The following is a 14658-nucleotide window of genomic DNA, read 5'->3' on the forward strand; positions in this document are numbered from 1 at the left end:
AGGCTGACATTGTTGTGTTTTTCATGATTTGGGGGGTTCAGTCTCTTACCATCAGCTGTGGTTAGCTGTTAGCTATGGGTTCACTGGAGATGCCTTTCATCAGTTTAAGGAATTTCCCTGCTATTCTTGGTTTGTTGAAAATTTCTATCATGAAACAGTGTTGGATTTTTCAAATACTTTTTCTGTATCTATCAAGATGATCATGTGGTTTTGTCCTTAATTCTATTAATATTGTGTACTCTATTAATTGATTTTTTGGTAGTCAAACCAAACATGCAATCCTGGGATAAAACCCACATGGTCAGAGCATTTAATCTTTTTTGTATGTCGCTGAATTTGGTTTGATAATATTGTGCTGAGAATTTTTACAACAGTACGTGAAGGATACTGGTCTTTGGTTTTCTTTTCCTGTGGTCCCTTTGTGGTCTGGCTTCAGTATCGGGGTAATATTGGCTTTAGAGAATGATTGGGAAGCATTCCTTTGTCCTATATTTTCTGAAAATTTGTGAAGGATTGTTATGACTCCTGTAAGTAATCTTTGTAGTCTTCAATGCAGAGAGTTTGCACATCCTTTATCAGGTATATTTCTAGGCTATTTGATTTTTTTAAAGATATTGTTAGAAATGATATTTTAAGAATTCCTTTTCTAATTGCTTACTGTAGTTTATAGAAGTAATATTGATCTTTGAATACTGATCTTGTATCCAATGACCTTCTAAATTCTATGATTAATTCTAATACTTCCTGGAAGATTATTCTGGACTTTCTATTTAGAATACCATGTGAGCTACAGATAATAACACTGAGAGTAATATTGGATGAACAGGCAGGGTACAAATGGTTTCTGGGTGGATAGAAAAAGAGCCACACCAGGTTTAAATGTAAGTGGTGGAGTGACCGGGTCCACTAGAGGGAAGTGGCAAGGTGCAGCGGTAGCACGTACTGGGATGCATGGTGGGAGCAGATCTAAAGCAGTCTTTCCTGTAATAGTCCTACACCCCTCTCTACAGCAGGAGAGAGACCTGCTTCCCACCATTGTCCACCGCACCCAGGCAAAAATGCCTTCTCCTGCCTCCATCTGGCTCTCGCCCTCTGCTCTCCTCCTTCCAGGTCCCAGAATGTGCCTAAGACCAAGGTACATGGTGGGGAGTGGAGGGGTTGGGACTCCCACTTGGTAACCAAGCACTCTGCGACTCTAGGGCAGCCGATGGTCACTGCTGTTCTGTGACCCTCCAGAGTGTGAGCTCATCATTGGCAGGGACTTTGCATTACTCATGTATGTGCTCAGTCTAAGTGCCCACGGCCTGGCCCAGCGCGGGACAGGCCCTCCATTCCTCACCCACATGACGTGTTTGCTGATCGGTTCTGTCTGCGGAACAGTACATCAATGACTGTTAAATAGTCCAACATTTGGAGTGGTTAGTCTGATTACAGTCCTCCATTAACGGAGATGAGATTTCACTATTTTTAATTAAATTACTTCAGTATAGCACACTAGGTCCTGAGGTGGGTAAACACAAAAGCCTTCATTTATCTCTAAGAGGAGGCCCAGGCCGCACACATGCGGGCCGCTCAGCCCAGGGCACCGTGGGCCTGTCCTGAGCAGCTGGTTTGCACCCTGCCTCCAACACTCCCTAGCTGGGAGCCTCAGGCTGGGTACTTACTACTTATGCTCCCTTTCCTTGGCAAATAAGGGCAAACTGAAAGGATCAAATGGAGATAACTAGAGTGTCTTCCTCACAGAGGTGCCGAGAGGCTGAAGTGAGTGAAGACGAGGAAATCACCGAAGACGGTGCCCGGCACGTCGTAAGTGCACAATCTCATCGTTCATTCAGTAGAAAAGACCAAGCCATACAGATCTAAAGATTAATTACAGCAGGTGGGCTAGCTGAAATGCCCCCATAGAAAATAGAACCCCAAATCTCTGAGTCTACGCTATGCTTGGAAACCCTAGGCAATGGCATTCTGGTTCAACGGAGGCGAGGAATCGCCAGCACAGAGCAACCCTTGAACTTTTGAGGTCTACCTCTGGGCCACGGGGCCTCCTCCCCAGACCACCACCCTGTGGCCGTCCTACATGAAGACTGCCACTGAGGCCAACTACCTCCTCTTTTATACGCGGTCCTACTTGAGTTAGAGGCAAAGCAAGTCACTGGACCCCTCCAGATTGACTAGATTCAGTTATTGAGTGTACTTAATAAATAACAAACGTGGGATATGTCACACGTGCCAACAGTATCCAAATGCTGCTTTCTAAAATAAACATTAAATTGGGAGAGGAGCTAACATTTCGAGCAAGTTACAAATTCATGAATTAGCCACTTCTCTGCAGGATAATTACACCAGGCAAGAGGCCCTTTGGAACTAAGGAAATGTTACTGGGATGGGCTCTACATGGTCACGAACTCACACAGTCTAGGCTGGGGTGGGAAAGGTCCAACAGGTTGGGGTTACTCGTTAAACAGGGAACAATGGGCTGTCACTGCGTCCTCAATGACTTGGCCAAGCTCTGTTCTCATCCCCGGACGTCTCCCTCCCTGCACTATAGCACACTGTATGTCCTCTGATCCCCCCAAACACACCCAACTCCTGAGGTCCGGCCTTAATGCACTAAGCACTCGGAATAATTCTTAGCATAAAATAGGAGCTCAAAAAATGTTTGTTGGCTGGATATATGAATGAATATACAGTTTTTATTGGCCTTGTTCTGAGTGCTCGCATTCTGAGAAACTGAGGTTTTCCCCAGAGAAGGGTTTCAAACTCTTACGGTGTTGGCCATCAGGAGTGCTTTCTTCAACGATGTACAGTGATCCTCGTGTCTAGACAACTTTGTGACAATGTCTTCCTTGCAAGATTGATTTCCAGAGGTGATGCTACAGAAGAATGAAGAGAAAAACAGAAAGAAGGTTATGTTCTTGTACTTTCTTCTTTCTTAATGCAAAAAAAAAAAAAAAAAAAAAAGGAGCTGACAACTATCATAAGGCTTCCTGAAAGTGTCATGTGGTTGTGCAGACCCAATGCTGCTCAGGTGGCATGGTGCCTGACCAGGGAGAGGGTGTGAAAGCCACGAGCCTTGCTGTGCCATCACTCTCCCCTTCCCACACCACCTAACCATGGCCAGCTAACCGTGGCCCACTAACCGTGGCTGGCTAACCGTGGCCAGCCATCTTGCCAGTCTGTGCCTTTGGTCTCAAAAGAGTCCAGACAGGGCGCCCGGGTGGCTCAGTCAGTTGGGTATCTGACTCTTGATTTCAGCTCAAGTCATGATCTCACTGTTATGAGGTTGAGCCCTGCATGGAGCCTGCTTGGGATTCTCTCTTTCCCTCTAGCTCTGTCTCTCCCCCTCCCCACTCACTCGTGTGACCAGGAAAGAGAGCACGATCACTGCTGAGACCATCACTTCCCTGTGTGTGCGGGCAGCATGCCGAGGCACGCTCACCCACATGATAACTGAGGGCACACGCTTCCCGTGGTAAAGTAGGGGAATGTCGACCTTCACAAGCTCCCCTTCTCTGGTGACAATGGCCATGGCCACCTACGTTATCGGACCCTCTCCCTTTCTTGCTTCTTCCATCCATGCCCTGAGCACAGGGCCACCAGCCGAGATGTGGGCTCCTGAAGGCCTACGATCACCATCCCTGGAGATCAAAGCCAACTTCACCCTGATCAGAAGGGGGCTGCAGGGTCCCATGATACCAACCTACAGATGCCCTGGCCGGCCTCTGCTTTTCAGTGTTCAGCGAGACAGGATGACATTCCCCACTAACTAAAGAAGGGTAGTGAATCAACTGAACGATTCTCACATTCGGTTGGGGATTTTATCGCTCCATCCACATGACCATCCTGGCTCTTCCCGGTGGTACAAAAACATATAAACACACACACCTACTACCATCTCTAAGAGACGCATAAAGTAGCAGAATTCCTGAGTCTGAGTTACTCATGTGACTCACTGGAGCCTGGTGTTTCTACAGATCACTGGCACAGGAAGGAGAAGAAACTTCTGCAGTAATTATTACCTTCTACAGTACCACTGAGTACTTCTTTGTACTTCTTTGGGGTGTGTGTGTTGCGGGGGCTACTGTCTCACGCACCGTGGAATATTTAGTGGCACCCCTGGTCTCCACCCACTAGAAATCAGGAGCAACCCCATCCCAGCTGTGACAACCAAAAATGTCTCGTGAAATTGCTAAAGGTCTCCTGGGGGGTGGGGATTGCCCCCAGTTGAGAATCACTGTTTCAAAGTAAATAAAACTCACATTTTAATTCTTCCCTATCTTTCAGATAAGAAAATCATTAAAAACAAACAAACAAACCAGAAGTAACTTCACTTAAGAAATAAACTCAGAAAGTTGCATCTCAGGAATGGAGTGGGGGACGGAGGGGGCGGGGAGGGAGCTCTAAATCCTAGAAGGCTGGTAACCAGGGCAGTTCACCAAATATTTGTGAATCCCTGAGACAGGAACAGGACCTGGTGAAAAGGGACTTGGCCCTATAGTACAGTTTGCTTTACAAGAGCACCTAGTGCTTTTGATGAACGTGCCAAGATGATAAAGCCTATATTTTTCTTTAAAAGTCACATAGGGCAATCAAGGCAGGATACACACCAACACCAACAAAACACTTCTTCGAGCAAAGGCCTAAACTCTAAAATATCATATTATTAACTATTTTTTTTACAGGTTGGCCCCCCTCACAGTTTATGTGATCATGAAATCTGAGGTTATAATAGACACTAGAATGAAAACAGAAATAACTCAAGGCAAATAACATTCCTGACCCACGCTATCCGCACCATGCAGAGAAGGGCTGGGGAACAAGTGAATGTGGGTTGCTCCCTTCTAGAGAACACTTAACCAAACATGCTCATACACAACTTTACACTTACAGCTCAGTGTAACACTGGCAGTGTTGATGTGCATTATCTTGAACGTTCCAGCTCTATTTCTGCCTTCACTCACTAAGCAGAAGATCTACTTAAGACCCTGATAGTCTTATTTTTTTCATCTAGAAGCTTGAAATAATAATTATATTCATCTTACAGTTGAAGGCCATTTTAAATAAGAGTAGTGTATGGAAAACAATTGATACACTGCAAATCACTACAAAAAGTTCATAATTATACAAGGAAGACGAATTTGTCATTCAAAAAAAAGGCAAAAAAGTAATTCAGATATTCTCTAACATGTTATAGATTCTGATATGCATAATTAAAATTTAGTTCTTTTTTTTTTTAATTTATTATGTTACATTAGTCACCATACAGTACACATCATTAGTTTTTGATGTTTTGATGTCGTGTCCCATGATACGTTGTTTGCGGATAGTACCCAGTGCTCCATGCAGTACGTGACCTCCTTAATACCCACCACTGGGTTAACCCATCCCCCCACCCCCCCTCCCCTCTAAAACCCTCAGTTTGTTTCCCGGGGTCTCTCACGGTTCGTCTCCCCCTCTGATTCCGCCCCCCTTCATTTTTCCCTTCCTTCTCCTAATGTCCTCCCTGCTATTCCTTATGCTCCACATGTAAGTGAAACCACACGATAATTGTCTTTCTCCACTTCACTTATTTCACTTAGCATAATCTCCTCCAGTCCCTTTCCGATGGCTGAGTCGTATTCTATTGTATATATGAACCACATCTTCTTTGTCCATTCCTCTGTTGAAGGGCATCTCGGCTCCTTCCACAGTTTGGCTATTGTGGACACTGCTGCTATGAACACTGGGGCGCATGTGCCCCTTCTTTTCACTACATCTGTATCTTTGGGGGTAAATACCCAGCAGTGCAATTGCTGGGCCATAGGGTAGCTCTATTTTTAACTTTTTGAGGACGCTCCATACTGTTTTCCAAAGTGGCTGCACCAACGTCCATTCCCATCAACAGTGTAAGAGGGTTCCCCTTTCTCCACATCCTCTCCAACACTTGTTGTTTCCTGCCTTGTTAATTTTTGCCATTTTAACTGGTGCAATGTGGCATCTCAATGTGCTTTCAAAATTTAGTTCTTTTATTTGTATTATTGTTATTTTTTTACATACCTATTTCTTTTTGTCAGGGGAACTGTACTGTTGACTTCCATCCACTGGGACTCATAAAGCGATGTTAGAAATTGTTTCCAATTGATTTTGCTAGTGGTTTTAAGTCCAAATCTGGATTTAAAAAAATAAAAATATTATTTTAAACATTTTTTATATAATGCTGCATGGATTAGATGTTTAATATTGAATTGAAGATGGCAGCAATGAATTTATATGAAGTTTCAAATCTAAGGTAAACAAAACAATTTAGTAAAATTGCACTACATATTGACTTTCAGAAAGCAAGGAAAATCAAGCTGATTCTATATCTCCATGTCTCTGCTTTCCCTTAGCAGGAGCATACATTGAAAGAAGAAACAAGGGATTTGATTAAAATTCTCATGTCCATGAACTAATTCTTTCAAAGTCACTATTTGGAGAGCTCAGTCACTGTGGGAGGCAGAATAAAGACCTGGAAGGCATCCACATCCTAACTGCTGGGATTTGTGAGTATGACCTCAGAGGGCAAAAAAGGACTCCGTGGATGTGATTAGGGGCGTGGCCCCGGACATGGGAGGGCACCCAGCTTAACCAGGTGGGCCAATCTAATCACAGGAGTTCTTAAAATTGGAGCATTTCTCCCAGCTGCAGCCGGAAAAAGATGTGAGGACAGGAGATACGTGGACAGGAGATGCAACGGCAGGAGAAGGGCCAAAGCAGAGACAGCAGATGGAGGAAGGACCACGTGCCCAGGAACGCAGGTGCCTCCAGAAGCTGGAAAAGGCAAGAAACAAACTCCCCATCTCTCCTCTAGGCTTGTGGCACTTTGTGATGGTAGCAGTTGAAAACTAGGACAGATTTTAAATCTCAGCGAGAATAAGTAAGTGGAAAATTATTCAAAAGCAAACTGGCAACGTTACTGTAGCCCCATGGCTCGGGGTGCGGGGATTCTGGCATAACAAGATGGCAGCGGAAGCAGCCCGATGGGAGCCTGGAAATACCAGAGTGCAGCTCCCTGCTCCTTCATTCCTCACCCTTGTCAGACAAGTTGCTCACTCTTCTGATTCTCTATTTTTCTCATCTATAAAATGAGAATAATGTCATCTACTGGGAGGGTTGCTTTAAGGATGAAAGCTACTAGATCAAGAATCCCCTCCCACAGTCCGGGTCACCAGCAGGTGTTCAACCACATTCCTTTCCCCACTGTCCATGTGACTTAGCCACTAAGCATCATCCAAGCTTCCATAACAGGGCGGCAAAAAGAATTTGGGCTGAGATCTGGAAACAACAGTTATGAGATGCAAAAGTGGGAGACACCACAAGACAGATTACCCTGCTTGGATGGCTAAAATTAGTGGCTGTAAGGAATCCGGTCTGTGTGGATCAGATGTGGGCCATGTGAGAAACTGCAAGTGTGCGTATGTACACACACACATATGCACAGGGTCATCTGGCCATACTGGCCCTTCAACTCTTCTGAAGGGTTATGCTTTTCCATGTCCTAGGTCCCTCACGCTTGCTGCTTCCTTTGCCAACTGCCACACTCCCGCCAGTCTTCCTAAGCTTTAGTGAATTCTGCACCACTTTCAAGTTCAACTTTTTCATTACTTTCTCAAGGAAGCCTTCTCTGATTTCGATAACCAGGCCCCTTTGCCCTATTAGCCTGTCTCAAAGCACTATGCCTCCTTCCTTTGCAGCATTTATCACTAAGGATTAATACTATTAGTATTTAATATTTATACAGGTCCTTGATCATGATTGTGATTATAGCACCTAACACTTGATAAATGGTTATTACTTCTACTTCTGCTCTTAGCACCATGTATGTGTTCATGAGAAAGAGAGATATTGATTGACTGATTTTCATTAGCTATGCATGGCAACATCAATAAGTACACTGTGACAGTGGTCTAATGCCCAGCTGTTTACATACAAAACAAAGTTTCATCATTTGTTCCCAGCCTGCCTTCCCCACCTTGCCCATGATTTTGATAGTTTGTTAAAACTATCTATTTTCACCATAAATTTCAGCAAGTCAGAAATTAATTTTTATAGTGGAAACACTGTGCCTACCATTAAAAGCAGAATCAGCTTCATATAGTACATTTAGGAAATTACCTTACTCTCTAGGGGGAAAAAATCAAATTAGATCTTCACTCCATACATTATACCAAAATAAATTCAAAATAGATGAAGGAGTGAAATATAAACACTTGGACCATTAAAAAAGGAAAATCCAGGCATATGTTCACCTGGTATTGGAATAAGAATGGGTTTTTAAGCAGTATTTAAGAGGGGGTTCACAAACCTCCTTAGTTAATAACATCAACATAAAAAATTTCCATACACCAGAAATACTGAAACAGCAATTTAAGAGCTAAACAACAGACTTGCAAAGTTATCTATCATAAATATGCATAACAAATTGCTAATTTTCTTAAAGCATTAAGTGCTTGTACAAATTAATATAAGGAAAACTAAGACTTGATTTCTTCTTCTAGTGATAGCTCAGGAAGATCCTAGTAGACCAGTTCCCCTGCCGAGAATCACAATAAGTGCTGGGTGTAGTACCGAAGGCAACTACAGAGTGAACAGAAGTGGGCACATTCTGGTAGGGAATCCACACACAGAGAGTAGAGGAGCTGTGAGTATTTTCAATGCTTTCAGCCTGGGGCTAGGCACTGCAGCACAAGGGGTGGCAAGGACGTCAGTTAAAGAGAAAAAAAGAAAAAAGAAAAAAGAAAGGTATGTCCTGGAAGACTAGAAGACAAAACCCAGGTGAGCCATAACCCTAGAGAGAAAGAGGAAATCCTGGAAGAGAAGGAACGAGAGAGGGATTCCCAAATTCTGTCCTACCACATTTCTGACTGGCTCTGAACCTACTCAGTATTGCTTAGCTAAACACAAAAGATCTGAACTAAGATCAGAGCTGCCACCCAAGAAACAAAATTTGCAGTTTGAGTCCAACCAAGATAACTGCCTGTAAGACAAAAGAAAGAGCATTCATCAAAAAAATAGTAACAAAATTTAGTCTTCACAATATTCAAAATATTGAGCACATACACACTCTCTCTCTCTCTCTCAAATAAATAAGCCTTAAAAAAGAAAAATGATAAAATAAAAGATAAAATAAAACTATAGAACATATTTTACAAAACAGGAAAATGGAACATTACTAGGCAGAAAAGTCTGACATACATACAATTAGAATCACATAAGGAGAGGAGAGAATGAATGGGGCAGAAAAGAGTATCAGAAGACAGAACGGTTAAAATTTCTCCAAATTTGATTAAAGATATCCATTTACAGATTGAAGATGTTCAATAAAAATCAAGTAGAACATGCATGAAAAAGGCCATGTCAAGGCTCATTACACAGTCAGATTCAAGGAGTAAATCTTGAATGCAGCAAAAGAAAAATTACTCATAACATGTAGGAGGGCAACAATTTAACAGATGACTTCTCATCCAAAACCATGGAAGCCAAAAGAAGTGGAACAACATCATGAAGTACAGAAAGAAGAGAAATCACCCAAGAATTTTCCAGCTAAGAAAATATCCTTTAAAAATGAAGGATAAATGAAGACATTTCTAAATAAAAGAAATTTAAAGGAATCCATCTTTAGCAGGAAGTTTTTCAGGCTGAAGGGAAATGATAGTAGATGGAGACATCAACTCCTCAGAAAAGAATGAAGTATCAGAAATGGTAAATATTTGAAAAAATACAAAGGCTACTTTTTTCCCTTGCTTTTTATCTTCTTAATTTATTCATGGTTACATAAAGAAAATAACATTGTTTTGGGAAGTTTATTACATAGATAAGTATACCACATATAATACTTACAGTATAAAGGAACAGGGCAGAATATAGATTCATATTGCTTACATAGGTTCTACATTTTTTAAAAGATTTTATTTATTTGACAGAGTGAGAGAGATCACAAGTAGGCAGAGAGAGAGGGGAAAGCAGCATCCCCCACCCCCCGAGCAGAGAGCCTGATATCGTGCTTGATCCCAGGACCCTGAGATCATGACCTGAGCCGAAGACAGAGGCTTAACCCACTGAGCCACCCAGGCGCCCCTAGGTTCTACATCTTATGTGAAGTGGTACAGCGTTAATTGTATACAGGCTGGGAGTTGTAAAGATGTACACTATAATCCCCATGAAAAATTATACAAGGAAGTATAGCTTAAAAGACCATAAGAAAATTAAAACTGAATTCTCAAAAAAATTTCAATTATCTGAAAAGAAAAGAGCAAACAAGCAAAAAGGAAAAACAGGAGACTCAAATCCAAATACATCAGTAATTACTTTGAATATTAATGGACTAAACACAACTGGATTTTTAAAAAGAGATCCAGATTTGTGGTTTCACAAAAAAGGCACATTTACTGTTTTGTTTTTTGAGAGAGGGAGAGCGAGAGAGAGCATGTGCAAGCAGTAGTGGGGGGAGGGCCAGACAGAGGGGAAGAGAAAAAATGTTGATCAGGATCCACACTTAGTGGAGATGATGACCTGAACCCAAGTCAAGAATCAGACACTTAGCCAACTGAGCCACCCAGGCACCCCAAAATGCACATTTACTCGAAAGACAGAGATAGGTTGAAAATAAAAGGACACTATCTTAAGCCACATGATCAAGGTCAACCTCAGTAGTGACAAGTCACACTGTGTACTATGCACCCTTGGTTTGAGGTGACAAGAATGATACTTTACCTCTGTGGTGTCCAAGAACACATTGTCCCAATGCAGTCAGTCAAATCCCTGTTGAGAGACCCTCTATAAAATATCTCACCAATAATCCTTAAAACTGGCAAGGTCATGAAAAAACAAGGGAAATCTGAGAAAGTGTCAGAACCAAAAGGAGCTTAAGGACACATGACTACTAAATATAATGTAAATTAAACATCTAAATAAGTGGGAAGATATACCATGCTCATGGAGTAGAAAACTGAATACGATTAAAGTGGCAATTCTCCCCACCATATTCACAATCAAATTCCTAACAGGCTTTGTTTTTGTTTTGTGTGGTTTTTTTTAATATTGAGAAACTGATTCTAAAAGGTAGAGAAAGGTAAAGACTCTAGAATAGTCCAACAATTTTGAAAGAGAAGAACAAGTCTGGAGGACTTGCACAACCTAATTTCAAGACTTAACAATTTAGCTACAGTACTCGACACAGTGTGGTATGGATGTGAGAATAAACCTATAGATTAATAGAAGAGACTAGAGTCCAGAAACCTATTCATTCTTATACAGTCAACTGATGTTCAACAAAGGTGCAAAGTAGTTCATCAGAGAAATGACAGCCTTTTGAACAAATGATGCTGGAACAACTGGATATCTAGACAGAAGGAGAGTGAATCATCACCCTTACCTCACACTATACACAAAAATTGACTATAATAAGTCAAGCAGAGAAAGACAACTATCATATGATCTCCCTGATATGAGGAAGTGGTGATGCAACATGGAGGCTTAAGTGGGTAGAAGAATAAATGAAACAAGATGGGATTGGGAGGGAGACAAACCATAAGTGACTCTTAATCTCACAAAACAAACTGAGGGTTGCCGGGGGGAGGGGGTTGGGGAGAAGGGGGTGGGATTATGGACATTGGGGAGGGTATGTGATTTGGTGAGTGCTGTGAAGTGTGTAAACCTGGTGATTCACAGACCTGGGGATAAAAATATATGTTTATAAAAAATATATGTTTATAAAAAATAAAAAATTAAAAAAAAATTGACTATAAATGGATCTCCCATAAAAATTACCCATAACAAATTTTTAAGTAGATAAAACATATTTCATCAAAATTAGAAACTTTTGTATTTCAAAATACAAAGCTAGGAAAAGAGAAAAGCAAGCCACACTGAGAGTAAATATGTGAAAATATGTAGCTAACGAAGAACTCGCATCTAGGATATATAAAGAACTTTTGCAAATCAGTAATAGGGAAATGAACAATCCCGTAAAATGGACAAAAGATCTGTACATCTACTTTTTAAAAGAATATACATGAATGGTCAATAATCACACGAAAATAGGCTCAACATCGTTAGTCATCAGGAAAATGCAAATTAAACGACATGAAATACCTCTATACCCTACTAGAATGGGTAAAATTAAGAACTGTGGTAACACCAAGCATTAAGGAGGGGTAAAGCGTCTGCAATTCTTGCATGTTATTGATGGAAGCGCAAAAACAGCAGTTACTTCAGAAAGCAGTTTGACGGTGTCTCATAAATGTAAACATACACTCAAACCTACACTCCCGCAATTTTATTATTAGGTATTCACCCACGAGAAATACAAACATGTATAAGCCCCAAGAATTGTAAGTGTTTATAAAGTATCTTCCCGAATGACCCCAAACTGAAAACAACCCAAATGTCTGTCAACTGGTGAATGGATTAGCAAATTGTGGTAAACAAATATGGTGGAGCACACCTCGGCCATTAGAAATGTAGGGGCTCCTGGGTGGCTCAGCGGATTAAGCCTCTGCCTTTGGCTCAGGTCATGATCTCAGGGTCCTGGGATTGAGCCCCGCATCAGGCTCTCTGCTCAGTGGGAAGCCTGTTTACCCCCTCCCTCTCTGCCTACTTGTGATCTCTCTCTCTGTGTCAAATAAATAAAGAAAATCTTAAAAAAAAAAAAAAAAGAAATGTTGGGATACGCAACAGGATGGATGCATGTTAAAAACATGGTTAAATGAGGAAAGTAGTCCAACACAAAAGGGTACAACCTGTATGATTCCATTTATGACAAAGCCTAGAAAAGCCAAAACCATAGTGACAATGACAGAGAACGATCAGTGGTTGCTGGAGCTGAGGGTTGGAGAAGGGAAGGGTTGGTTACAAAGAGCCGAGAGTAGAATTATAGGATCATGAAAGTATTCTACATATTGACTATGGCAGGGGTTAGATAAAGAGATACAACTGCTAAACTCATTAAACTGTGACCTTGAGAATGAATTTTATTTTAGTAACTTCTACTGGAGTAAACATTTTTTTAAAGATTTTACTTATTTATTTGATAGAGATCACAAGTAGGCAGAGAGGCAGGAAGAGAAAGAGATGGGAAGCAGGATCTCCACAGAGCAGAGAGCCCAATGTGGGGCTCGATCCCAGGACCCTGGGATCATGACCCGAGTCGAAGGCAGAGGCTTTAACCCACTGAGCCACCCAGGTGTCCCTGGAGTAAAATATTTTTAAAACACTGAAGAACATCAAAGGTCACAGACGAATATATAATTATTCACAGAGAAAGCACCTAAAACCTATAAACATGAAAAACGTGCAAGTCAACAGCAACCAACGACCTGAAATCAAAACAACAGTGAGCAACTCTGCTTCTGCCGGTCATTTTCGCAAGGATCTAGAAGTGGCAATGTGGAATGTCGGCGAAAAGGCTCTCACCAGCCGCCCTCATAAGAATACATTAACACTTCCGGAAATGCATTTGAGCAATGCATAACGAAAACCTTGGACATGTTCAAACTTTGGACTCAGGAGTTAACATGTTGTAGCCATTAAAAATTAACTTCAAAGGCTTTCCAAGGACATACACAAATGCTCCTGGTAATAATACTGTGTCATCGGATCTCAACAATGTTAAGGGTGCATGGTGTCTGTGTACGAGTGCACACAAAGAAATTCTGGAAGGAAATATACTAAATAAAATACCAGTAGTGGTTATCTGTGGCTATTACAGTAATGGGTCATTTGTTTTTCCTTCATGGTTCCCCTATTTTCCAGTTTGAGCTTCCAGCCTTTATAATCAACATGTATAAACACTGAAGGAAACAATTTTTGAAAAATCAGTGCCAATTTTGCTAGAAATCACATGACCAACCATTATCCAAAGGTCACAAAGCTATAGTTGAGACTTTTAGTCTTAAAAATGTCCCGGGGGCGCTCTCTCGCACTCTCTCTGCCTCAGGTAGCTCTCTCTCTGGACCCTGATGCTCGGGGCCCTAAGCATTCCCATCGTACTCTCCCATTCTGTGAATCCAGGTAGAGACTCACAGCAGCACCCGGCTCCGTCTATGGAGCAGGGAAAAGGAAGACACAGATTTGTGACAGTCTGGATTCCATTCAACAAGTGGGTCCTGTCCGAGGAGGCAGCAAAGAGAAACAGGGTGGAGAGACTAAATCCCATGAGCCAGAGGAACCAAGAAGGCTCAGCCAGAGGGAGAGACTCATCAGAACTGCAAGGATGGGCAGATCTGTGATGGGGGGTGGGGAGCGGGGGAGGCAAAGGTGAGAGACAGAGGAGGATGTAACAAGTGTGGGAAACCGACCACGTCACTGGCTGACTCCGCCTCCTCCGCGCAGCGGCTGATGCTAACAACCCCCATCTCTCACTTCTCTTCTCTGTCCATATGCTGTCTCTTGACAACCTCCTCTATTCTCTGGCTTGAGATACCATCTAGATTGATCTGTACAAAGCCGATACCCATATTTCTTTCTCTAGACTGGACTTCTTTTTCTGAGCTTCCAATAGCCTACTCCACATCAGTAGTCGGATTTCTAACAGGCATCTCAAACTTAACACGTCCAGTATTAAACTCTGGACTTCTGCTGCCTGTTTTCCTTCCTCCTGTCTTCGACTATACCAAGTTCCCACTTCCATGAAGGCTTCTG

At 42.0% G+C, this 14658-nt stretch overlaps 1 protein-coding gene across 7 annotated transcripts in view; it reads right to left on the bottom strand.

The window, feature by feature from the left end:
• Positions 1-14658, bottom strand: part of EFCAB6 (EF-hand calcium binding domain 6) — a 219775-nt gene that overhangs the window by 115047 nt on the left and 90070 nt on the right. For all 7 annotated transcript variants that reach the window (XM_059187204.1, XM_059187201.1, XM_059187202.1 and 4 more), the window contains 2 exons: positions 6037-6147; positions 2768-2873 (listed from right to left, as the gene is read on the bottom strand). In XM_059187204.1, the coding sequence (XP_059043187.1) occupies positions 2768-2873; positions 6037-6147 (217 nt within the window). The remainder of the gene's footprint in view (positions 1-2767; positions 2874-6036; positions 6148-14658) is intronic.

The sequence above is a fragment of the Mustela lutreola genome, chromosome 8 (genome assembly GCF_030435805.1).
Source record: "Mustela lutreola isolate mMusLut2 chromosome 8, mMusLut2.pri, whole genome shotgun sequence".
NCBI classification, from domain to species: Eukaryota; Metazoa; Chordata; class Mammalia; order Carnivora; family Mustelidae; genus Mustela; species Mustela lutreola.